This window comes from Pipra filicauda, unplaced genomic scaffold, assembly GCF_003945595.2.
Source record: "Pipra filicauda isolate LSUMZ 115617 unplaced genomic scaffold, ASM394559v2 scaffold247_size1415610_pilon, whole genome shotgun sequence".
NCBI lineage: Eukaryota > Metazoa > Chordata > Aves > Passeriformes > Pipridae > Pipra > Pipra filicauda.
Genome location: NW_024104362.1, coordinates 266,031 through 291,808, shown reverse-complemented (window position 1 = coordinate 291,808; position 25,778 = coordinate 266,031). Strand labels below are relative to the sequence as shown.

Genomic DNA, 25,778 nt, shown 5'->3' with positions numbered 1-25,778 from the left:
TTAATGCATTGCAATTAAAAATACATGGACAAATATGGAGGTTTGGAAATGGCACACATGAGATATGTAATAAACAGGAGTAGGACTGTCAACTAATAATCTGGCAAAAGCTCTTAAAGTGTAATCTTTGAGAGCTTCCTAGTTTCAAACAATTCAAATGTTAAGTCAGTGAAATAGATGAAGTTACTAACCTGTTACCTCTGTTAATTCCCTGGAGCTGCCATAGGAATATCACACTGTTATGAATGGTATGGGAAATTCATGGCTGTATGAGAAGGTTAAGAAGCCCTCTAAAAAGACTTAAATAAATTTTCCAGCAGAATGCAAAATTAAAATTACTGCAAGTGAAGAGAGGGGCGCATTTTGTGAGCAGTGGAACAGAGCTATAATATACGTGTGTGAATCTAGCATGTGGACAGACTGCTGTTTGGAGTATCCCATTTTCAGAGCAGAGAGGGAATTTTGAAAAATCGAGTATTTAAGAGATTAGGGAGGAAGACTCTTACTACTTTAGTCCTTTTAGCAAGCTGTGCTAAAAGCAATCCAAGATAACAGTAGATAATTAAAAATAGTCAGTGAAAGGTGAGGAAAGTAAAAGAAAAAAAATCACAGGAGCAAGACTGGACAAATACCATGTTTGTGTGAAATATTTAACTTTGTATTATACACTGCTATTATTATTATAACATGGTAAAGCAAAGATTCCATCTTCTTATAGTCTTGAATACTTTCAAGGTATAATAAAGAGAAGATTAAAGATAAAATCTTGCTTAAGCATTAGGAAATAAACATCTGAGTTGCCTCTTTATAGAATTATAAGGCATGACTGAATAACACACACCTTCAGTTTTTCAATTCATATGTGTTCAATTAATTTAGTGCCCTTCCATATATTTCTCACTTGCTTGTAAGTGACAAGTTTATTCTGTAATGTCAGAAGCGTTTGTGCTTCTTCAGTAATCCTTAAAGAAAAATTCTACAAAAGATGGCCTCAGCATCTTAGGGATGGTATTTCAGGAAATTTGAAATGGTCTGTCTGAACAGAAGGATGAAAAATCCTGAAAAAGCTTCTGTTCCTACTTAGAATGAGACTAGGCAGGGCTAGATTTTTTTGTTCAAAAGCTTGAAGTAGTTGGTGTGTAAGTCAAGATCCAGGAATGTTCATGATGACCCTGATGTGGCTTGCTTTAAGTAGTTGGTACATGATATTACTAATATTAAAAGTGAATCCAAGCTCAGAATTGTAACAAGCCCGTAAGTTTTAACTTCTAAATGTTTGATTTCTCTAACTGTTTGAGTTGACACCCTCTTCTGATCTCCACAGACACAGGTTTCACCTTTTCTGCAACAGATGTTTATGCCACTACTTCATGCTATTTTTGAGGTGTTGCTCCTTCCAGCAGAAGAAAATGACCAGTCTGCTGCTTTAGAAAAACAAATGTTACGGAGGAGTTACTTTGCTTTTTTGCAGACAGTAACTGGTAGTGGAATGAGTGAAGTCATAGCTAATCAAGGTAATGAGTTCAGTTGCTCAAAAGATAATACTATGGTTAATCTCGGCTAGGTTTTATCTACTAAAATCATTAGCCTAGTTCCTGTCAAGTACCATTAATTATGGTAAGGTAGAATGGATTCATGTATATACAGTATTCAATTTGCCTGATTCGAATTACCTGTTGTACAGGAATTTGGGTTTGTGAAATCCATCTGTAATAGGCATATTCTCCTTATTGATCTTTTCAGCTTAATGTGATCACTGTGTCTGTAACGACAAGAATGGTGTATCCATCCTCATGTATCATTGTATTTGTCTGGTGAATCAGAGATCATACGTCCAACAGTGTTCAGACTGTTGGGCAAGACCACTCACAGCTGCCAGTATTCATTGTGTTCATTTTCTGAAGGAGAGGCACATCAGTAACTTTTGCAAATTTTTATCACTACCACCTGATCTTGTTATCTGTGATGGTGGAGGCATCGTGTGACTTACTATATATGTAGTTACCAGGTTTTCCTCACCCTTAGTGGCCAGATGGAGGTTACTTCTTTTCATGGCAGGAATTTCGAGTCAGATATCTAGTTGCCTGATTCTTTAAAGTGACTCAGCTGGTTGGAGCTCAGAGTTCCTTCCACTTACCAAATGGTGGTAATACCAGTGGGAAAGGAAAGCTTTCTTGAAAGAGTCTCTTGGTAGTTGCAATGTGCCAAGAAATTTTTAAAGGAATCAAACAAATAAGCATAGATGCAGCACAGAAATTTTAAATGTGTAAAAAATATCTTGCCATATGTTGCAAGATAGGCTAACTGCTTCAGTGCCACTGAGTTTTAATTAAGTCTACCAGGTTTAGGTAAAGAGGAGAAAATTTGTGTTTGTAAGCAGGTCAAAGTACCCTTCTCACCTTTGTGTGTATTAAAGGCCAGAAGAACAATTTAAATCTCCAAACGTAAAAAAAAATTATAACCTAAATAAGAGTTGTCTTGCATCGTAGGGGAAACTTCCCAAAAATATTTGAGATTTGTGCAAAAAAGAGCTATTTTGAAGTTGAAGCATGTCTTCCAGGTCAGTATTTATATAAAATAGTGTAACAGTATCAAAACATTTTAGGCTGCAAGTTGAAATGACAAGCTCATTTTAATGTGTTTAAGGTGCAGAGAATGTGGAGCGTGTGATGTTCACTGTCATTCAAGGAGCAGTGGATTACCCAGATCCTATTGCACAGAAGACTTGTTTTATTATTCTTTCTAAGTTGGTGGAGCTTTGGGGTAAGACTGCCTTTCCAGAATTCCTTTGCAGTTGCTATTATCTGCGAAGCAATAATAGAACTTGGAATGTTATTTTTCTTTTCAGGAGGTAAAGATGGACCAGTAGGTTTTGCAGACTTTGTCTACAAGCACATTGTTCCTGCATGTTTCTTAGCACCTTTGAAGCAAACATTTGACTTAGCAGATGCCCAGACAGTACTGGTGTGTATTATGGACTTTTTTTTTTTTTTTTTTTTGCATTCATTCTTATGGGGCAGATTCAAGCTAAGAAACCTACAATGGCCATGTGGTATTAAAGATTGTCATCTCACCCCTTGGGTTTTTTTTTAACTGTGGATACCTGAATGATTAATTATTGAATATCGTAGTAGTGTATTCTGTAGTTTCCCTACATTCGAAATCAGTTGCAGATCTGAGTATTTAACGTTGACCTGTATGTTCAGTGAAAGCGAACATACACAGTTGACTGTTCTTTAGTTCATTTTGGATTCAGCTGTGCAGAAATTTTTCTGATTAGAGTGGAACAAAACCTGGAAGGTCAAGACTCTGAATTATGTGACAGGTAAATGAGGGAATAATAGCATGAATTAGCCCTTGTTTTGGTCCTTATTAAGTTCTTTAGCTTTGAATACTTAACCGATAGACCAATGCAACAGTCTAATGTTATATATTACATTTCAGGCTTTATCAGAGTGTGCAGTGACGTTAAAAACAATTCATCTCAAAAGGGTAAGCTTCATCATACTTTATAGGGAATAACTGTTGCAGGTTTCTTTCTAGTGCTTTTATCAGTTTCTAAAAGTTACTTACTATGCTGAATTCCTGCTGTACTGTTATATAAAATAACAAGATGACCATAATGCTGCGCAGGGATACAGGATCCAGTACTTCCACCTCTTGATAAATTACTGCAAAATATTGACTCTTCATCAAGAAGAAAAATCTGCTCACTTGGTTGGTACTATGTTTAATTGATCAATTGGCATTCTTTCACTTTTCAGTGTAGTAATTAAACTGACATAAAAGATCATTAGTGATGTACTGTAGAGCACTTCTGTGTGAAAAATAAGTGTGTATTTTGATGTGTAGGAGACTAGATTGAAAAACATGGAAAAAATAAATTTTGCATTGTCTAATGCTTAAAACAGTGTAGTGTATTCCCATTTTTAATGGGAAATGAAACCCTTTCTATGTTCATGTTAGTTTCTCGCTACATCATTTAACTTACAGGCTAACTTTTCTGTCAAATGCAAGTTAAAGTCACAACTACACAAAAGTTGTAAGAAGTTACAAACTGGCAGAAAAGGAATTGTGTTTTAATTGAAGAGACCTTCTGAGTTTGTTCATTTTTTACCGAAATGCAATGAAGAGAGAAATCCATAGGAAATCAAGCTTTGGTAAAGGAAATAACTTGTTATTATGAATACAGTTTCTTTTTACACTGCTGTGGCTTAGGAATACTGTTCCCTAATTCCCACTGCAACACTCGAAACCATGTCCTGCTCGCTCACTCCCACCTCTCCCTCCCTCTGCGGGTGGCTGGAGAGGAGAATTGGAGGCATGAAAGGTAAAGATTGTGGGTTGACATAAGAACAGTTTCCTGGAAACAGCAATGAAATTAGAAACAAACAGTAACAATAATAATAAAAGGATGTACAAGAAAAGCGAATGACTTACACGTGAAAAAAAAGCTCACCACACAGAAACCAGTACTACTCAGAGCACCATGGAACCACCAGGCTACCCAACAGTTGGTACAGAATAACTACTCCTCCTGCAAAAATTACCCTGGCCTGGCAGGAACCAGGACAAATCAAGACAAATATGAGAAAATGATCTGAAATCTTTTCCCCTCATGTGTACTGTATACCATGTTCTAGTTCTGGGGTAACTTATGTGAATTAATAAAGTTGATTCACTTTCCCCAGGTAGATGTATCGAGTCATGTTTGTATTCTGACAGTGTAGAGTAATCCCTCCTGTGATGAGAGTTATCTGATAAATACAGTAAAGGAAACAAAAACTGAAGCATTAATCAAAATGTTTGCAGTGCTCAAAGGTTTGGAAGTTCCATATAATTACTGCTTAGTCCACTGCAGATAACAGTCAAAGTTACAAGAAGAGAAATACTGTGTTTAGCTGCACTTGGCTACTAAATTTTGCAGTGGGAGTAGTGTGGTAAAACAGTAGGCGGATACTAAAAGCCATTTTTTTTATTTCTTCCATATGTCAGATAGTGAAATTAGGGCTGCCTTCATACATAACTGACTTTTACAGTTGACATGTAACAAACTGATTGGTTCTATTGTAATTCTTATTTCACTGCAATTTTCTGTGCATTCTTTTGCTGTGTAACAAAAGATACCAAATTGCAGTAGAATCCTTAATGCCACGGTTGACAAATATTTTTATTTGCTAACAGCTGAGAATAACATAAGCATTTGATATGCTATTACTTCTCTATAATAGTCATATAAACCACCTGTTTTCAGTTTTCTGTACCATACAGTATCGGACTGATTTTCCATTTGTAAAAAAATATACTTTGAAAAATTGTGTACTGCTTTTCTCTAGGGTCCTGAGTGCATTCAGTATCTTCAGCAAGAGTATTTGCCTTCTTTGCAAGTAGCTCCTGAGATAATCCAGGTGGGAATTCCTAAAAGAACATTTGGAAAACTCTAACAATCATAAATTTTAAATGGGGAAAAAAATGGGTACTTAGAAAGTTAATCTCCCCCAGCAATAAAACTTATTCAGTTATTGCATATCAAAATAGGATTAATTTAGCATAAGGAGTAAAGTTACCGTAAGCATACCTTGCAAAAAAAAAAAAAAGTCCAGTGCATGTGACTGTCTAAGCAGTCTTCCTACTTGAATTCAAATTTTAACTTGAGGATATCCTTGTAGATAGTCCTGTTTGTCTACTCAGCTAAAAATGGATCTGATATCCTGTATTTGAAAAAAGCAAAAACAGTTTTTCACCCCAGAAAGCACTTGGACTGTCATAGCCTTTTACAAGTTTTTATCCATAACATGCTTTTCTTTGGTTGTGCATTAGGGAAAACACAAACTAATATCAATGGCTTTACGTACGGGGTATCTATATGCTCCTAATGTATCTCAGGTTGTCTTGTTGCTTCATTTAGTTAATATTTCTTTATTCTCTCTTACAGGAATTCTGTCAAGCACTTCAGCAGCCTGATGCTAAAGTTTTTAAAAATTACTTAAAGGTATAAAGATTTTTTTCTTTAAATAGCTTTTAGTTCCACTTGAACTTTGTCATGCAATTCAGTCATAGTAGTGACTTGAAGTAAAATCAAAGTATTAAATTATTTAGTGGTTTTTAGCTACAGGGAATCTCCAAATATTAAAACTAGTTACTTGGGAAAAACAAAAAACCTATATCTATAAAGTTGTCACTTATTCTTAGCACCTTGCCATCTCCTCAATATCTTGATGTTCTTGTGGCTTTTATTTAATAGCTGAAATAGCAAAAAGGTTATGCTATAATTGTAGAGAATGTCAGAATGCATCATTTTTGAGGGTGTGAGTGTAATCAAATAGCACAAGTCACATCCTTGTACCTGATCTGTTAACCAATATGCTGAACATGAAAATGAGCTCTGTCAAACTAGCTACCTTATACATCAACCATTCCATGTCTTGTATTTCCTTTGTTTTAATTTTTTTAAATAATTTTTCACAGGTATTCTTCCAGAGAGCCAAGCCCTAAGGAAAGTACTGGAATCTCATGTACCTGTTTCCATAATCCAGAACTCTAGTTGTTAATTTATAAAAATGCTAACTCTTGTGCCATTCAAACTGGTTTTGTTTTTAAGAAATGTTGCTTTGTGCTCACATCAGTACATACTTCAACCTTTTGCAAAAAAGAAATGCAATTTCCCCACCGGTGTCTCAAACATGAAGGTATGTGACAACATGAAAAATTACCTGTATACCTACACAAACTTTTATTATATATAGGATGATTTAAGCTTACACTGTACCATGTAAAGCAATGAAATGACACTTATTTTTTAAATTAAATGAATTAAATGTAAAAATCCCTTCAGACCATAGCAATGGTTATTAAAATGTGTACATTTTTGATACGGAGTAAAATGTTTTAATAAGACATAAAATTCATTTGTTCATGTATGGTGACATGAAAATAAAACAATCAAAGTCATTCTTGTAGATAGTCATTTTATTGAATTTGTCTTAATGATAAAATATATATATACTTCCTATAAAACAGATTGGTGTAATAAATGATTTCACTTAAAAGTAGCATCTGGTTCTATCTTTTTTTATAAAAAAATAAAATTTTATCCAGTGAAACATTTAGTCTCTCTGAATCATTTTAGCTGAATCTTTCAAAGCTACAGCATTCTTGAACCTTCTGGCTGTTACATTGGAGTAGAACCTCGCAATTTTTCTTATGCTTAGATAATAAATCGTATTGCACCCTGCAATGGTCTATACACACTGCTACTTTTTTTCAATTCTATAACATTACAGTTTTTTAGCTATTTCATAGGGGCAGGGTGAAGCTTGAGTGTTGCTGTGCCTGGGCTTTAATACTTTCCTCGAGAACTGATGTCCACAGTAAAAACCTGACTTACCTCTAGCATAATCAGATGAGCATTTCTCGTATTAGGTTCTTCATCCAATTTAAATGGAAAATAAATCATTTTTAGTGAATCAGAAATAGCAGCCAGGATTGGAGTGTGGTAATGTTTTGAGGATTCTCACTTCCATTCCCTCCCTTTTCCCTGAGGGCAGAAAGTAGAGGACACTTATCTTTACTACCCTTCAGTTGGACAGTATCACTTCTGTAAGATTTTGTTCCTGATTTATATGTATTTAATAAAAGTTTCTTGTTACTTGATTTGTTGTATCACAGAGGTAAGTGCTTGTGGTGCTTTTCATACTTTCTGGTCTCACAGTCCTGTTTTGCTTCCCTTGGCTGCCATACCAGTGCTAGAGGTCCCCCGGCTCCAACCTCTTTCATTTTCTCCCATAGCACCAGAAGCTTTCCGTATCTGACTTGGTGCTTTGCGTGTGTTGCTGTGCTCCTGCACCTCCTGGCTGCCCCTCCCCAGCACAAGGGGCTGCACCCCTGACACTGCAGCTATTGCTGAGTGTTTGCTGTCCATCTTCTGTGTCTGGCTTGGCCTCCTTCCCCTGCAGTTATGGAAACTTTACGACACAGGGGCAGATTACAAAGTGAATAATAAAGCTTTTGTCTTTAGCAAAGTTTTTTGGGTTTAAGTTACAGTGTAATGGAGTCACTCTTAGTCTTCATATATGATTTAGACTTTTGCCTTTTGAAGTAAGGGCAGTACTGCTGCCTTTAGTTCTGTGTCCAAGCAGGGAAAAAGCCTACGCCTATTAATTCCATTAGTATAATTGACTGGCGCATCAGTGCTCAAATCAGTCCAGCAATTTAATTACCTAGGTAGCCTCATCTCCTTGGACGGTGAGATTGACGGAGAGATAGACAACAGGTTAGCAAAGGCATACAGTGCTTTTGGAAAGCTTCATAAAAGAGTTTGGCGAAATTGAACACTTGAAGAAAAGTACAAAGATCAGTGTTTACATAGCCATTGTGCTGTCTACTCTCTTATATGGTTCCGAATCATGGGTCATCTACCGCCACCACCTGTGACTCCTGGAACATTTCCATCAATGCTGCCTTTGTACAATCCTAAACATCCACTGGTCAGATTATGTGACCAATACATCTGTTCTAGAACAAGCAGCAGTTACAAGTATTGAGGCCATGTTGCTGAGAACACAGCTGCACTGGGCAGGGCACGTCTCAAGGATGAAGGACCACCGCCTCCCTAAGATCCTGCTTTATGGTGAACTTGCCACCAGCTGCTGCAAGAGAGGAGCCCCAAAGAGAAGATACAAGGACTCCCTGAAACAACATCTCAGCCTTGGCCATATTGGTCAACATAACTGGTCTACTCTGGCCTCCAATCAGGAGTTCTGGAGACACCATCTATAACGCTACTGCTTCCTTTGAGAAAGCACGCAGGATCACTGTTGAGGAGAAAAGACAATGCAGAAAGAATCGTGCCTTGCAAAATTTACCACCTAAGGAGTCTTTCTGCTGTGCCTTTTGCAACTGGACATGCCTGTCTCGTATTGGCCTTTTTAGCCACCAGCGCGCTTGTGACAAACGTGGGTAGAGACCTTCCCCTAATCTTCATTCGCAAAGCCCAGCCATGATGATGATGATAATCGACTGTGTAGTTGGTCTAAAAGCGTGACTTAGCTATTATGAAATTACACCCTCATGAGAAAGAGCAGTCTCTTGTGACAGTGGCCAGTTTATTTCCTCATCCCCACCATTGTCACCCCTCCCTCTGAGCTAAATCTGCTTGTCTGTCCCCATAATCAAACCTATCCAGGAAGCTGAAGTGGCAGAAACACTTCCCCTTCACAGCATCTTGCCTGCTATGGTGGTGTCAGGTGAGAATGGATATAGAGCAGAGTGTGCTGAGTGTAAGGGCGAGCTGTGTGTGGTACCCATTGGCCTACCTACCCTGCCCTCCTATCCATAACTGAGAGTATCCTGTAGGATGAGTAGTCCAGATCTTCAGAGAGTGTAAGTTGGTTTCTCCCAAAGAATTCAAAAAGGATTGTTGACTTTTGTATGCTTTGACCGTGTTCAATCAGCATAATGTCCTGTCAGGGCTTTTACCAGGTGAGAGCTGTAACGCAGCAAAAAAATCATCACGGACACCTTGACCGGAATCGCTCCGAGCCCGCTGGGAACATCGCGCCAGCGAAAATACCCGGAGCGACCGCTTTTACAGACCATCCGACTGCCACTATCCCATGCTTCCCAGATGGTTTCCTTGACTCTTCCTCCACTCGCTCCGGGGCGGGCGCCACAGCCTCGCCCTCCGGAGACCTGCTTTCCCCCTGAAGCGCCCCATCGGCCCCTGCGGGCGGGGCCAGGCGGTGGCTGTGCGGGCCGGGCGCGGCGGCTCTGCCGCCCGGGCGGTGCCTCAGCCGCTCCGCCTCCCCGTGCCGGCAGGAAGCCGGAAGCGGCCGGGGCGCTGGGCAGGCCGGCGGGAGACGGCTGGTGCGTGGGGCCGGCGGGCAGGGCAGGGTGGGTCGGGTCGGGTGAGGGCAGGGCAGGGCAGGGCAGGGCAGGGCGTGGCGGTGTCCGCGTCCGCGGAGGGCCGAGCCGAGGTGGGCTGAGCCGGCCGCTTACTCTCACCGCCGCCGCGGTGTTACCGAGGGGACGCGGCCGTCGCCGAGCGCGGTGGTTTCGGTTTCCTGGGGCGGCGGCGGGGCCTCGCCGGGGGCTGTCGGCTCCCGAGGCGGGTCGCGGCCGGCAGCGGCTCTGCCCGAGGCGGCGGCTGGCCCGGCCCTGCAGCCCGGGAGGGACGAGGCGCGGCCGGCCTGTGGCCTCGGTGTCGGTGATTTTCATCCCCGTGAATGTGCCTCAGGAAGTGGTGTCCTCTTCGTGGCTGTAGGAGTTGCTGAAGTTTCACCTCGGGAAGGACTTCCTGTCGTGGGGATGAGCCCCGGTGCCGTGCCTGCCGTACCCCACGGCCCTGGAAGAGGGGCTGGTGGGTCGATCGGGCGAGCTCGTGGCCCTCCATGGTTTTCCAGGAGCTGCAGTCCCAGACAGGCCGAGTGCTCTTTCCCCGTTACGGACTGGAAATTCCGAGAGCAGGGATGAGCAGCAGTGGAGCCAGGCTTGCCATTGGTTTTGTGTGCCTTTGGAAGAATGTGCTGCTTTGTACGGATTCAAGCATCACGTTGTGTGGCCAAGGGCAGGGGATTTCCATGATTTAGATACCAGCTGCTGGACTGGAAACTCTCGTAAGGAGGTTATAGCTGAAGAAAGCAGGGGTAGGAATCAAGAGCTTCAGGGAGAGAAGCTTTTTTTCTAGGCCTTAAGAAACGGCGTGCAGGGAAGTATAAAACCTTCATAGTTACCAGACAGTAAATGCTAACATAACATTTATTTGGAACCTCAGCACCTTGTCTCTTGGCTTTGGTGGTGTATAAGGTCTTGTCTGTAAACAGAAAGAGCCTTCACTGTAACTTCATCATCCGTCTGTCCTTGCTGGTGAAATTTGTACGTTGCAGCTGTTAACAGGGGAACTGTACCTGCTTTGTGTGCTTATCCTGTGTGCCTGAGGTACAGCAAACTTTTTTTATTAATCAGAAGTCAGCACTCCTGCTTCAAAGCATTGCAGTTAAAAAACCCCCACATAAGCAATTCAGATGTTTTCTATTACAATCCCCTCTACTGATAAGTTAAAAAGTAGTAGCATGACCAGAAGCAGAAAAATATTCAATAAAAAACACCCAAAAAGCAGTCCCCAAGCTCTTGAAATGCTAATGAGTCATGGGGGACAATAAATCAAACTTGTGGCAGGAGAGATTTCTTTAGATATGTGTGAGGAACTTTTGACTCGTCTAATCACAGAGTTAATGACCGTAAGTGAGATGTGAAGAAATAGAAAGTTCAGCATTAAGTCTCATGACAGGACCAATCATACAGTTGGAGCTATTTTTTTTTTTTTTAAGAAGAAGCTCTAGGAAGATGTGAAAAGAAAACTTGCCATGCTAAGTGTTTAGCAAAGATCAGTTCTGAATCTGTCAGAGAATGGAAAGCTATTAAATTGAAGGAGGTCTAACATTAGGAAAGTTATTCAATCAAATTATGATAATTTGAAGATTAAATCTGAATGAGACTTTATGCCTTAAAAGTGAAGACTGCCGAAAATAATGTAGACTTTGTTATTATTATAAAAATATTATTTTGACAAATAAAATGTAATACAATACTGACTTTGTTTTGCTGCTGAATATGTACCCTGGAATTAGTATTGCATATTTGTGTCTGTAGTTTTAAGAGTGAAAAAACCCAGACCTTGATAATCTATTAAAACCTTGCTGGTTTGGGGTTTTTCTTAATATCCACTGAAAGTTATTGAGGCTCATCTGTCACAGACTTGTCTTTTTGACCTTCCTGCAAATTTAATTAGAAAGTAAGAAGATAAAGGAAAAGAGATCATGTGCATAAGCTACCTCATCTTTATCACTTTGGGAAATTTAATAACTCAGTCTCTTATTAGGCTGCTAAATTTTTTTGCATTTGAATAGACATTGATGAAGAAATTCTCCACACTTTGCTTAGAAAAGATTAATTATGTTTCTTTGTCTTGGTATGAATCTAACGCATGTTGCTTTGAAGTAAATGACAAAATACAGGTTTACTGGTAAAGTGCAAACTGACTTCTTACAAGTAGGGTTTTAATTATAAGAATTTTTTTTAATTTGAAGATTTTACAAATTATTTACAGAGCAGGCTATGTGTTATTTCTTTGCATCACCTCTTCCTTACTTTTTGTGTCTGCATCATAGATAGTTCTTTGGCATTTACGGTAATTGCCAGCTGGGAGAAGTTATCTTATTCTATTATTACAAATTGTCTTGTCAGAGTTAACCAGGAATTGTAAGGGTTTGGGGTGTGGTGGTGGTGTGTGGTTTTTCTGGTTCAGATCTGACATGAAACTTTTCATCCCTTCTAGAGGCATTGAGAACTTTATCTAGATTTTACATGTGGTGTTGCTGCATGACTGAATTTATTTCAGAGTAATGTCAGGGCTTTGCATTGTGTCATTGCATTCTGTAGGGCACATGTTATTGCCTGGATATCCTGGGACTGCTTTGGAAGAAGCTTTGCATCTCCCATGGGTGAATAGCTAAATAAAAGTATGAAATCTGCAGTTGCTACGCATGGAGAAATGTGTTCAAAGTCATGAGAGTATGTGTGTGTCTACAGCGTAGCATGGGTGGGATCAGGAACAGTTCAGAGGTGGATGCTCCAGCTGGCTGCTGGAGCAGGATGGGCCAGGGGCGCTGTGGTGGCTGTTGTGCGGCTGTCTCCGCGCTGCTGCGGTGCACACTGTGAGGCTCCTGGTGCTGTCACCTTATGCACCAGGGAGCTCTCAGAAAGTGCCAGCCACCTTCTGGTAAGAAACGTGTGCAGGAAATTGTCATACCTCTTCCTCAGTAGTTACAGGAAAGGCTTCTTTGTTTGAGTATCAGCAGTTTCCTGTCTATTAACACAGGCACATGCAGTGTCCCTGGCCAAGCTGAGGAAAGACTGCTGCTGTAGGACAGTCCCCTGATCCAGTTGCCATTTTGCTCATGAGATTCTTTAGATTTGGGAAGCTGCGTCTTTGATTTTAGAGCCATTTGCTAAATTTAATGTCAAAATCAGTGCTTTAATTAAATGAAAAAGGTAAGGGTATTCACCTGCAGCTCCCGCTGTTTTGGCAAATGGGAAAATCTGGCAGTTCTAATGTTCTGTTTTGTTTCAGTCATTTTAATTTAATCAAACTTTTTTTTTCTCCTTCTTTTGAATCTGTGAAAACCTGAGTATCTGACAGTTTACATTTCAGGAAAGGTAGGGAAGCCAGGCTGTCTCTCTAGAAATGATGTGACTGTCTAATGTGAAATTTTAGAAATGAGAAAAATGTTCCTTAATTTCTTGCATTAGTAATTGGTGGTTCTAGCAAGTAGCTGAAAATACTTGCATCAATTGTGACTTTTACCTAGCTCATGTAAAAATAGCTATTTGTGAGTAGTTAGTCCAGTTCCTTTACAGTTGTACTGAAATGCAACTTCCAGAGCCAAAAGGATTTAAAAGATCTGTATACAGATCTGCCATGTCCATTCTTTGGCATATGTACAGAATAATGGAATTCAATTACAGGTCTTGATTATCTTTAGACCTTGTGCACATTTTTTTGACTCTTTTCTGTAGTTTTTGTTACTTTATTGTTTAAACTTTACTGTGTACAAGAGTAAAGGGATTATAAAGCTTTCACTCTTCCAGATGATTTTTCAAAGTTGGGGGAGTACAGACCTTAAATGCAGAGAGGTGTTGTGTCTATCGCATTAGTTTTGATTGTTGGGTTTGGTTTTGTTTCCATGTTTCACCTCTTATTCCTCTACTTGGTTGTTCTTAATTCTACATGTCTTTGCAGTTATGGTTGGGGTTTGGGTTTTTATTTTGCCTTCTAATTAAAATAAGTCCCTTTCATGTATTTTACTAAATTGTAATTCAGTGTATTGAATGCTTTGTTTTTAAGGTGAAAAAGAAAACTGTCTAATCAAAGAGCAGAGATGCAGAGCACTTCAAATTACCTCTGGCTGTTGTCTGACATTCTAGGACAGGGAGCTACTGCAAATGTTTTCCGAGGGCGACAGAAGGTATGTGAGGAATTACTAATCTAAGTAACATGTAAACTTTGAGGTTTTTTGTATGTGAGTAGCTTCATAAAATCAACAAAAAAAGTTCAAGATTTAGGCCTAAAGCAGATGTACCTGTGTAATTATTCATACATAGTTTTTAATTTTTAATATTCGTCCATTGAATTAGAGTTCTGTCATCATTTCTGAGGATTTGTTTTTAATATTGAATTATGTGCCCTTGTAAAATACTACTGTGATTAATTCTTCATTCCTTTATTCTTCAGTTTTATGGAAAAAATAATCCTTGCCCAAGAATTTAAATGGGAATAAAAGACCTACCAGTTTTTATATGACATGAGTCTATGATTTATATCTTTGTTAAATTGTCTTTTTATTGTTTTTCCCTGTTCTTTTAAAACCTGTTATGGTGATTTTTATAATTTTGTACCATAAGTGAAATATTCTTACAGTATTGGATGAAATTGTTAGTCATTGTCTGTAAGTCAATGATTTGATGTCTAGGACACCATGGTCTTGGTGACATGCCTTGAGTAATCAGCGCAAAGCAGTACATTATTTTTGCCATGTAAATGATATACTGATGTGTATGTTGCAGCCTTACTGAGGGACTACAATGACCTTGCTTGTGTAGGTCATTCTATTTCTACAAATTTCACAGTGTGTCTCACAAAGCGAAGATCAGCAGGGTTGTGAAAGTGTGTTTCCTGATAGTAAGGATAGTCTGTGTGGAGTCAGTACGAAGTGATTTATAAGCTACAGTGTTTCTGTCTTCCACATTTAAGTGTGAAGCAACACAAGCAACAATTTAGCAGTTAATGTGCTTTCCTTGGTGAGTGAATTTCAAGGCAGAATGATTCTCCTGTAAAGTTTATGGTTTCATGGTTGCACCTCTCATCACCTTCACTAGTTTGAGCCTGTGACCTGTGGCTTATTGTCAGCAGGAGCAAGCTTTTACCTGGGCACCCGTAGTGCATGTAAGTGTGCTGTACAACACACCTCATCTAAGCACAGGAAGGCTTTGTCCTTAGAAAGAGTCTGTTGCACAAGACTGCTAATGTAAGCTTATTCCTAGAGATGGCACAGGGAGGTACTTTGCCCTAAGAGCGACAGGAGTTGCATCTTCAGCTGGTGCTGTGGGTGGCTGAGCAGGTCGGGACTTAGTCCCACTTGAGAACTTAAGTTTGATTAAGCTCATGACTCTGCTTCTGACACTTATTATGTGGGTTTGAACTGCTTCAGGATTTTGCATGAGTGGTATGTAGTGCTTGAAACTGCCTTCTTTGAAGAGATAAAATACTAATTTATCAGTATAAACAAAACAGTAAAGAAGAAGAGAACAACATTCAGCTACTGGAAATTGTCTCTTAACTTAAGCAAGTCAAGATCCTCCACTGTAATATGTGCTTGCCTTTCATTGATTTGTCTAAATAACTTACCTCTTGCTCAAAAAATATTTTTCAGCTAAGTTTATGGGTAATTCTTAAATGCGTAGCCTTTCTTGTGCTAACTGTTCTTTTTTTAAAAGCACTTAGATTTTTTTGAGCTAACGAGTTTCCATTCTGCTAGTCAGTTTGCTTCTAGTCTATATTAAACTAAACCAATGTATACATGATTTTTGTAGTAGAATCTTAATTTTCACCTTCAAACAAAATAATATTTTGAAATATTTCTGGTCTTGTTATGCTCATATGCAGAAGATCTCAAAGCGATTGGATAATGTCTATGTGTACATTTACAATATTTTGCTTCTGTTTGATGAGTTGTTTGTTTGTTTTGAACAGAAAACTGGGGATTTGTATGCTGTAAAAGTATTTAACAGTATAAGTTTCCTTCGTCCTGTGGATGTTCAGATGCGAGAGTTCGAAGTATTGAAGAAACTAAATCATAAGAACATTGTTAAACTATTTGCCATCGAAGAAGAGGTAATGAATTGTAGTTGTGATCTGAAATGCATGGACATAACCACAGTAACTCTTTGTTTTATCCTTAGCTGTAGAGCATATAGTTAAATTTTTAAAGAATGGTAACATACATGATGATTTAAATACTCCAACCCAACCACCACCATTTTCTTCTTTTCTTTCTTTTTTGTTGTTGTTGCTGTTGAAAGAATACACTTGCTTTCTGTTGGTGAAACACCTTCAGGGTTTAGGCAAAGGTTATGGTTCTTCATCTCGAGAAGCCGCTGTCCTAAGCTTTATCTTGAATTAGGATTTGTAAGCTATATATGCCTATGAATATTTAATACACAGTGGTAGTTTAAGGTGTTTCAGTAATCCTGGCAATTTTAAACTTTTGCTTTGCAACCAACTAGAACAATGACATAGGACATGTAAAACTGTATAACAGTATAAATTGCAGTAGTTGATCTGAAACTGAGATGCTGAGATTAGTAAAGAGTAAAGAAGGACAGTTGGTTCTCTCAGCTTTTCTAGTGTGTAGTTTCTCATTTGTCCACCTATCAATACTGCTGTCAACCTGCTAAGTGCCTAGAACTTGAGGCTTTCTTAGTTTTTTCCCCTCTCCAAGGTGGAATACATGAAAAAATATAAAAATCCACCTGCACTTCTTTTGAAGATGATCACCAGAATGAGATTTTTGATATAGCTACAGACTTTCTTTTTCCTTTCTTTTTTGAAAGTAAGATCTTGTGGTTATGTGTAATTTCTGACATTGGTGTCACAGTAGTCAGAGACTTAATATTTTTTAACTTTTTTCCAGACAACGACTAGACACAAAGTACTAGTTATGGAATTTTGTCCCTGTGGGAGTTTGTACACAGTTTTAGAGGAGCCATCTAATGCCTTTGGTTTACCAGAGTCTGAGTTCTTGATTGTTTTGAGAGATGTGGGTATGTAGACTTTGCTCTTTAATCTAATTTTTTGACTGAAACAAACTCATACTTGTTTTGTTTATCTTGAAACAGCAAGAGATAAATTTACATGACTGTCAACTAATTGAACAAATTAATATGGTTATATGGAATCACATCTTTTATTTTTGTCTGTGTTGGTATAGGTAGCTGCATTAAGAAGCCATTTCTGTTTAAAGCATTGATATAGTTATTTTTTCTTTCTTTGTTTCAAGATTATTTTTCACACATTGAACTCACTTTTAGTGATAATTAATTTCAGAAGAGTAAATTAAAAAAATATAGTTTACCTGTGTTTACCTCTTACAAAACTTTCCTCCGTTACTTTATGGGAAAGATATTACTGAGAGCAAGAAATACTGTAATTTAGATGTTTGAAGGGGAAAAAAAACCCAATCTATGGTCATGGTCTTTTTGTTAATTGAGTGTCCCTTCTCATTCCCATTTCCCAAAGAGAACTTGTGTGTCTTCCTAGCATCAGTTACAATTCAGTGTTTGCGCAGTCAGTGTCAAAATGTGTACATGAATTCTGTATTTTCTTTTTAATTGAAGTGGCTGGAATGAATCATCTCCGTGAGAATGGAATAGTGCACCGTGACATCAAACCAGGCAATATAATGCGTGTTATAGGTGAAGATGGTCAGTCTGTTTATAAACTTACAGACTTTGGTGCTGCAAGAGAACTTGAAGATGATGAACAATTTGTTTCTCTCTATGGCACAGAAGAGTATTTAGTAAGCCCATATGATTCCATTTTCTCTTGAAGAAATGTTTGAACTCTGGGGTCCTTTGTGATTAGAGTTGAATAGGTGAAGGTCAGGCTGTTGGGAATTAGTGTTTAAACCTTTGTATTATAATTGTTTCTATAACTTTCTGCTGGAGTTGTTCACCTTGGGTCATGCCATCTTCTGCTACTCTGAATACATTAGCCTTGAAATAATTTCCAGGTCCGACTTAAAATGTTGCTTTGTGTGAAAGGAGGAACAACAATATTCTAGTTATGAGCATCTTTGCTTTCATCTCTGTAGATATTTTTTAGTTTGTGGTTGAACCACTTGGATGACATTAGATGGAGTTAAGATTCACTTGACACCTTAGTTAACGAAAGAGAGGCAGGCAGAGAAGCATCAAGAACCTTAGGCATTTTCTTCCTGCCATGTTTTCCCACAGGTGCACTGTAACAGATATTCTCCTCTGCTATGGATCTTTTTTCAGTTTGATTTCTGTTGTTTCAATATCATTTAGAGGAATACTGACTTTCTCCTCTTCTTTAGTGGTGTTTCATACTAGTAGTCACTGTTTAGCTGAACTTTGAAATATTTTTTGCAAACTTTTCAGTAAAAGTGACTGTCATACCTAGAACACTAGTGATAATCTGTCAGAATAGCTTAAGCAAATTCTGTGATACAAGCTAACTTTGCCTTTTGATTAAAGGCTGAAAGTTTAGAATGACAGTTTATCCTGCTGTGAAAGGATAGACTGGGGGTTTGTTCTTTATATTGTTCATAAAGCAGTTCTAACTTTTTTTTTTCTTTTGTCTTTAGCATCCTGATATGTATGAGCGAGCAGTCTTGAGAAAAGAGCATCAGAAAAAGTACGGAGCAACAGTTGATCTGTGGAGCATAGGGGTGACCTTTTACCATGCTGCAACAGGGAGTTTGCCTTTCCGACCTTTTGAAGGACCTCGTAGAAACAAGGAAGTGATGTAGGTAATTTAGAAGGAAAATTTTATCTGTCGGTAAATAAAATCAATCTGTGAAATACTTTTTAGCAATAAATCCTACACACATATAGTAATAATTGAAACAGTGAAAATAATTAAGAAAAAATGTTCTTTAAATTTGTGATATAGCCCCAATAGGAGCTGAGCCCCACACAGCTGTTCGGTCACTCCTCTGTAGTGGAATGGAGAAGAAAACTGGAAGAGTAGAAGTGCAAAAACTAGCAGGTTGAGTTAAAGACAGTTTAATAAGTAAAAAAATCCCACAACAAACAGCAACCCTTGCCCCTTAAACCCAAAGTGAAACAAAACCAAGAAAAACAAGTAATGCAAAAAAACCCCAGTTCCTCACGGCCAGCCAACTGATGCCCAGTCAGTCCCCGAACAAATGCTACCCTGGCAAATTCCAACCCCTGGCCTCAGCTTCTATTGCGGAGCAATATAGTGTGGAATATCCCTTGGACTCAGCTGTTCTCCTTTGTCTCCTTCCAGCTTCTTGCCTGCCACCAGCCTACTCACTGGTGAGGCAGTAAAGAAGTAGAAAAGGCCTTGACACTTTGTAAGTGCTGCTCAGCAATGACTAAAAACATGCCTGTGTTAATAACACTGTTTTGGTTACAAAGCCAAAACACAGTACCATACACTATGAAGAAAATTAACTCCATCCCAGCCAAAATCAGTATGAACATTCTGCTTCAACAAGGATTTTATTGTGTGGCAACTTAAGACCTGAATTAAGTGTCAGAGCTTCCCCAAAAGACTGATGTTTTTTCACACATCTTTCCTTCAGCACGGCACTAGGCTGGTCTGTTGCAGTGTGGTGTATCATGGTTAGGCTTCGCGTACAAAGATTTGGGAAGGGCTCTACCCACATTTGCTACAAGCGCACTGGTGGCTAAAGAGGCCAATGCGAGATATGCCCGTTGGCCGCGGTTAACCAACGGGGTGAAGGTGGAGATGAGCTTTGGTTAGGCCACCTTTTCTAGGCCCCTCTCTGAGTGGAGCAAGCAGCGCTCTCCTTGAAAAAGGCTGCTTGGTCATTCAGGATGCTGTTGAAGGAGACTGTCATCTCTGGGGTCAGTCTCAGGCGACCAATGTCCTGAACTGCCTTCATGCAGAGTTGGGTCTGCAGCTTCCAGTGCACCTTTCACCTGCTGTTTCATCCCTCACCTGTCACTACAGGGCTTTACAAATGTGGGTATAACCTTCAGGCCTGCGCAGTGGATTTTTTAGGTGAGATGCAGCATGTGCAGAACTGGACCCACCCTTAAATCCTAGGGTTCATCTGCCAGAGCTGAACGAGCTTGGATGGTGGCAGCGAGGTCCTCAGGACGTAGGTTTAATTAGTGTGTCCTTCTCTTAGATGGATGGCCTTACAGGGCTAAGCAAGCTCCATCTGTCCGGGTTTGGAATCAGAGTTGTCCTTCTCCTAGGATGACTGCCAGAAGGCTAACGAGCTCATCCTGCCCATGGACATATTTTACCACAGGACTTCTCTCGCACTGCCCACCCCCGACCCTCCAAGCAGGACTGCCCCGTCCGCCCTCCCGCCCATCTGGGGTCCCCATGGCCCACTGGACCCCCTCCCACTCCCTCAAATTGGACTGGAAAGGCACACAAGGTGACAGTCTAATAGCATAGGAGAGTTTAATAGTAGAGGCAACTGAGTTTAGTGCACAGTAATACGCTCAGGTGCCACAATTAACTAGAGTAAACATAACCAAAGAGAGCAGAACAATTCAAGGGGCATTTTGAAAAGTTAATCTGAAGACAAGTTTCTTAGTGGTGATTCTTGGTCTGCCCCTCACTTTTCTTTAGGCAGTTAGACACATTTCCTCAAAGGGAAAGAAATACAGTGTGGTGTATATAACTTGGATATTCGGGCAAAATTATGGTATTCTGAAATTGGCTTTCAGTGCTGTAAATTTTTGTTGTCCTTTAAATGATTGTCTTCCCAGGCAGTCTTGAAATGCATGCATTACCCATGAGACTAACATTTTAGTACAGTTGTGGACTGTGGCTGAAGATAACAGGGATAGCTTCTGAATGGGAAACAGAAGCTATGTCTATGGTATGATGACTGCATTGATTCCTATTTCATCTTAGTCTAGTTCTATTTTGTTCTGTGTGTTGCATTTGAAAAATAAAACAAGGTGGTACTTGGGAGCTCTAACACACCAATAACATCTCTGTTACAGTATTCCTTGTAAAGCTGACTCCAGTTTTCTTAGTTGAAGAAATTTCCCATCTTGTGATTTTCCTGCAGGTACCCTTGTCATTGCTGCTGCTTGAGAGATAAGCAAGGAACATATCTTTTGTATGTACCTTGTCCTCCAAAAAGACAAAGCACAGCTGAAATTTTCTGTTGCAAAAAGCCTGTTGCTCCCGATTCGTTTAATGAGAAGTTTGAGAAATACTGGCCTGCGCAGTACAAAATTAGACAATACTGAATTGTATCCAGATTTCTAGATGTTTCTTCTTTATCCCCAAGCCACTTGGTGGTGGCTAAACTTCATCTCTTGCTGTGGAACATGCTAGAATTTAGTTATGTTAATGTCTAAGTTGAACTAAATTGACTTTGATTAATTAACACTTGTGAAGAACTTTTATTTTCTTCAGTATGCTGGAAATATCTCCCAGATTCATCCCCAAGCCTGAGGTAGACAAATTTGTTTCTCCAGCATAACTTTTCACTCTTTGCTCTTTTAGCACTGTTCTGTCAGCTTGTAAGCAAAACTTCAATTACTGTATCATCTACAAATTTAGACCAACCTGTTGTTTAGATTTATATAATTGCTGGCCCTTTGAGGATAAGTTACTAGAGCTATATATGTGTAAGAGGTAGTAGTTGAAGTCTATTATTTTTGTAATGTTTTGCAGGTATAAAATAATCACTGGAAAACCTTCAGGGGCTATTTCTGGAATACAGAAAGCAGAAAATGGACCAATTGAGTGGAGTTGGGAGATGCCTATTTCTTGTAGTCTCTCAAAGTAAGTTTGAACTGTTCACAAAATGTTTCAGTACTGATTGATTGCATTTGTTGAATTATTTTCTCCGGATTGTGTCTTTGGAACAGGGATCTGATGCACCTTTTTTCTTCAAACTCTTCGGTACATCAGTACAGTCTGATATTAGGTTATCAAGTGTCTTTTCTTCCAATCTGTTCAAATAGTTTTATGATTGCTAATTTACAAATTGGCACTTGAGAATTTGAAGTGGTATGAGTAGAAGAAAGATTATTACTGTATTTTCTCCACCTTCAGGAATGAATATGAAGAACCAATAACTTTGATGGCTCTCCCTTCTTGCAAGAATGTGGCTTAAGACATGACAAAGATTAGGCAGTAGGAAGGAAATGATAATAAAAGACAGTTCAGAGGCTTACTTTTTGCTAGGAAAAAGTCACATCAGCACATTTTAACATTTAGTATCTTAAATTTTATCATCATATTTTTGCTTCATAATATTCAGTAGGAAGAGCCATGGAACATCTAATCTCAGTATGACCTTGAAAACACCTCCCATAACCCTTTAACCTCTTTATCTTCCTGAGACTTCTTCAGTATTTTAAAGTTACTACTCTTTCATGGTAAGGCGGAAAATAAATTCGTCTGTGAACCGACTCTAGAAACAAACTTTTCTGAAAGCCAAATATGTAGTTCGGTAAGAGGTGTAAGAGTCAAAGTCTGGTTTTTATCAATTCATTAGTTTACAGTGTACAGAACTTGCAATTTGTATGTATTTTTCATGATACTGCTCAGTTGTTTCCTGTTTATTCCATATAATTGAACTGCTTGAAATAATAAAGCAGATTTTTTCATTAAACATCTGTTCACAGTAATATTTTTAAGTAGGATTTAAACAGTATTTACTGTTATAAGTTTAGTACTAAAGTGAGTTTGAGCACAGCATCCACTGGCCTCTAAAGGGGTCGTCAGTGTGCTTGCAAGCCACTGGAGCTTGCCTCAAAATGTTACCAGTTTTACCACTGGTTTCAGGTTTGATATGTACATAATGTTAGAACTTGGGGGAAGCTGTTTGTGGTAACACCGGAGTAGGATGCATAAAGTTCCTAGGAATTCAGATACTCAAAGTAGAAATGCAAGAAATTTAAGCTGACCTTTCTCTTAGAATAGTACTGACTGTAAGGCAATAGTATGCTCATTTTTCTTTGCGGCATGTGAGCTGCATGTGTGGAGTACTTACTTAGCCCCATCTCAGTCAGGATGAATTCTTAGTGTTGACTCATTTAAATAATGAGTCTTTGCTAACCCAGCTGATTTTGACTGAAAACAACATAGTGTGCTCACACAAGCAGCTCTGCCAGCAAACCATAAATGGCAGTAGCTTCCTTCAAAGTGATACACTGCCGTAAGTGCACATGTGGGATGAACTGGGTAAAAGGCTACAGCAGTGGTAAAAGGTGACCTTGGCTCTGCAATCTAGACTTCTTTAATTGCATGTCATTTTTGCAGTGTCTGTGAAATTTGCCAAATATAAAGAAAAAACATGTGATAGTTGAGCCTAAAAAGGAAAGAGAGAGTTTGTGTAGTAATGAAAAACGATGGACATTACTGCTGAATATTTTGTTTCTCAGCAGAGGGGGGGAAAAAAGGCACTGGCCTTCAAGGGATAAGAGATTTGCGTTCATGAGACAAGTCAAATAAAGTGTTGCAATTGGTTACAAGGTGAAAAGTTCCAAGTAGATCCAAGTTGTCTTATCTCTGCCTGGTGTCCTCTAGGGGTCTGCAAGTTCTCCTCACACCTGTCCTTGCGAATATTCTTGAAGCAGACCAGGAAAAATGCTGGGGATTTGACCAGTTTTTTGCAGAGACAAGTGACATACTGCACCGAATAATAATCCACATATTTTCGTTACAGCAGATGACCTTGCACAAAGTTTATATTCACAACTATAATACGTAAGTGTTCTCTCTCTCTGTTTTCATTACTGTGCTCTTATTCAGGCTAACAGCACTGTGACCTCAGATCACTGGTGTTACAAGTTCAGTAGCCTTTCCTTGGCAGTTTATCTGAGGAAGTAAAAGGATGCAATTATTCTGTGTGGTCACAGTGCATAGAAGCGTGTTGACCAAAAATAAAAATAAAGTAATTGAATCAATGGTTCTTAAACTTGGTCTTATTTATTGACAGAACAGAGACTTAATCCTTGACCTGTTAGCAATGTGTCTGTTTTCACAATGAAGACCAACTCATCCCACATTTGTATATGTTACTTATCTACAAAGTAATTTTCTACAGACTGTGTTCAGATCTCGCTTTTCTTATCTTGTTCTCAAGAACACAAAAGGCACACATCATCTCTATCTGATGTAAAACTCTCACAGGGGTTCTGAAGTGATAATTGGTACAGTTTAGGATCTTAAGTTATATGGGGTTCACTTTATGGCCATTAAGTGCTCATGTTAAAAGGTTTAAAGTATACAAATATAAATGCCTTTTCTCTGTCTTATTACAGATAATACAGACCGTATCTTATTCTCTAATACACGAACACATACTGTTATTTCATCAAATGTATAAATACACTTCTGGTTTTTTTCAAGTTTTCTGTTCTGTCTTTTGTATTTTGAGAAAGCCCATATATTGTTTTTGCGGAGAAATCCTGCTTGTAGCTCAAGCTGCTCCTTTTACTTTATTTTTTAAAATTTATTTTATTTTTATTTTTTACTTTTATGATTATATATGACCTAGCTGTAGTATTAAGAAGTGGTAGCGTACTGCTGCTGCACAGGAGGCAAACTGGTCCTTCCTGTGGTGGGTTTTTGTGGGTTTTTTTTTTTGGGGGGGGGTATAGTGTTATACATTCTTATGCCTTATATCCATTGATTGCTGGAAATAGAATTCCGGAGTGTCTTTGGTCTTCCTTATCACTGCTGTTTTAGGAAATAATCTGGGTGTCTGCTAGCTTACAGGATGAATTTAATTTTTTACATTTTTTTAACATGTAAAACACCAGACTTTTCTTTTGGAGGGACCATCTGTCTCCTTTGAAGAAAAGGGTATGCCTGAGAAAACCTAAGTATGCTTCCTTCCCCTCATCTGCTGTTGCCTGTTTTTACTGACCTTCAAACCAGAGCAAGTTTGTTTACACAGACATGCTTTGGAAAATCAGGGGTAGAAAGGAAGTTTGATATTTTACAGGAAATAGCATTTATTTCTGTAACAGAGCAACCTGGAGCCTTAGGCAGCATGCTGCTTTTTTTCTAGTTACAAGTAAAATGCTTTATGTGTAAAACCAGTTCTTAATTAATCAGAAGTAAAAGCAGTTTTTATTTAAACTCAGAATCTGAATTGTTGAACTATAGTAAGTCTAACTACTACTGAATATATTGTTTGTATTCCAGAGCTGCTATATTTCATGAATTGGTCTACAAACAGACAAAAATTCCATCTCAGAATCAAGAACTGATATATGAAGGTCGGCGTTTAATACTAGAGCCTGGCAGATTGGCACAGCACTTCCCCAGAACAACTGAGGAGAATCCTATCTTTGTATTGAGCAGGGAGCCTGTCAACATTGTTGGATTAATCTATGAAGAAGGTATATATATGAAAGCAGTTTCCCCTTTCTTATAACTATCTTTTGTAATCGTTTGGGTTATTTAATTTAATCGTGTTATGTCTGTTATGTCTTAGAAATAGCATTGGAAATTTTTCTTTGTTGATACCTGAAGTTCTAAGAAAGTGGTCCAATGTTTTTCAAAACTTCTAAGTATCCAGAACATTTGAACAGAAACAGTAGGTGCTTGTAATGTTCCAAGGGCTTTGAACCTGAGCATTTGTGTGTTGAGATGTAGTCGTGCATATTAAGTTCTGAGGTTTTTTTTGAAGCATAGCATTTTTAACAAGTAGAAAGGAACATTATAGAAGGTAATTCAAAGATGGTTCTTTTGTTCCATTACTCACTAAGTGGAAAATCAGGTTTTGTTTATATTTGTCATGGCTATGGTTAGCCTTTCAGTTCCCAGAGAAGGTTTTAATAATTTACATTTGCTCAGAAGATAAGGTAATGCTATAACAGGAAAAAAAAGAAATCAAGGTTTTGAATTTCCATTTAACATTGAGAGGCTTATAGAGGAACCTATGCCAGAGCCCTTTTTTGTATGTGATGAGGTGGAGGACATGGCTTCAGTT

At 38.8% G+C, this 25,778-nt stretch overlaps 2 protein-coding genes across 6 annotated transcripts in view; both read left to right on the top strand.

Moving 5' to 3' along the window:
- XPOT (exportin for tRNA) overlaps positions 1 to 7,052 on the top strand; it is a 28,959-nt gene extending 21,907 nt beyond the window's left edge. For all 3 annotated transcript variants that reach the window (XM_027721185.2, XM_027721184.2, XM_027721186.2), the window contains 7 exons: positions 1,325 to 1,514; positions 2,647 to 2,763; positions 2,849 to 2,964; positions 3,445 to 3,492; positions 5,337 to 5,408; positions 5,936 to 5,992; positions 6,469 to 7,052. In XM_027721185.2, the coding sequence (XP_027576986.1) occupies positions 1,325 to 1,514; positions 2,647 to 2,763; positions 2,849 to 2,964; positions 3,445 to 3,492; positions 5,337 to 5,408; positions 5,936 to 5,992; positions 6,469 to 6,495 (627 nt within the window). In that variant the 3' untranslated portion in view covers positions 6,496 to 7,052. The remainder of the gene's footprint in view (positions 1 to 1,324; positions 1,515 to 2,646; positions 2,764 to 2,848; positions 2,965 to 3,444; positions 3,493 to 5,336; positions 5,409 to 5,935; positions 5,993 to 6,468) is intronic.
- A 2,716-nt stretch (positions 7,053 to 9,768) lies between these two features.
- TBK1 (TANK binding kinase 1) overlaps positions 9,769 to 25,778 on the top strand; it is a 28,284-nt gene continuing 12,274 nt past the window's right edge. The window contains exons 1-9 of one of the 3 annotated variants that reach the window (XM_039381919.1): positions 9,769 to 9,864; positions 13,904 to 14,024; positions 15,809 to 15,949; positions 16,749 to 16,878; positions 17,452 to 17,633; positions 18,444 to 18,604; positions 21,500 to 21,610; positions 23,363 to 23,542; positions 24,989 to 25,185. In XM_039381919.1, the coding sequence (XP_039237853.1) occupies positions 13,938 to 14,024; positions 15,809 to 15,949; positions 16,749 to 16,878; positions 17,452 to 17,633; positions 18,444 to 18,604; positions 21,500 to 21,610; positions 23,363 to 23,542; positions 24,989 to 25,185 (1,189 nt within the window). In that variant the 5' untranslated portion in view covers positions 9,769 to 9,864; positions 13,904 to 13,937. Of the gene's footprint in view, positions 9,892 to 10,210; positions 10,358 to 13,903; positions 14,025 to 15,808; positions 15,950 to 16,748; positions 16,879 to 17,451; positions 17,634 to 18,443; positions 18,605 to 21,499; positions 21,611 to 23,362; positions 23,543 to 24,988; positions 25,186 to 25,778 lie in introns of those variants that run through there. The other 2 variants (XM_039381920.1, XM_039381921.1) reach the window with 2 other exon arrangements.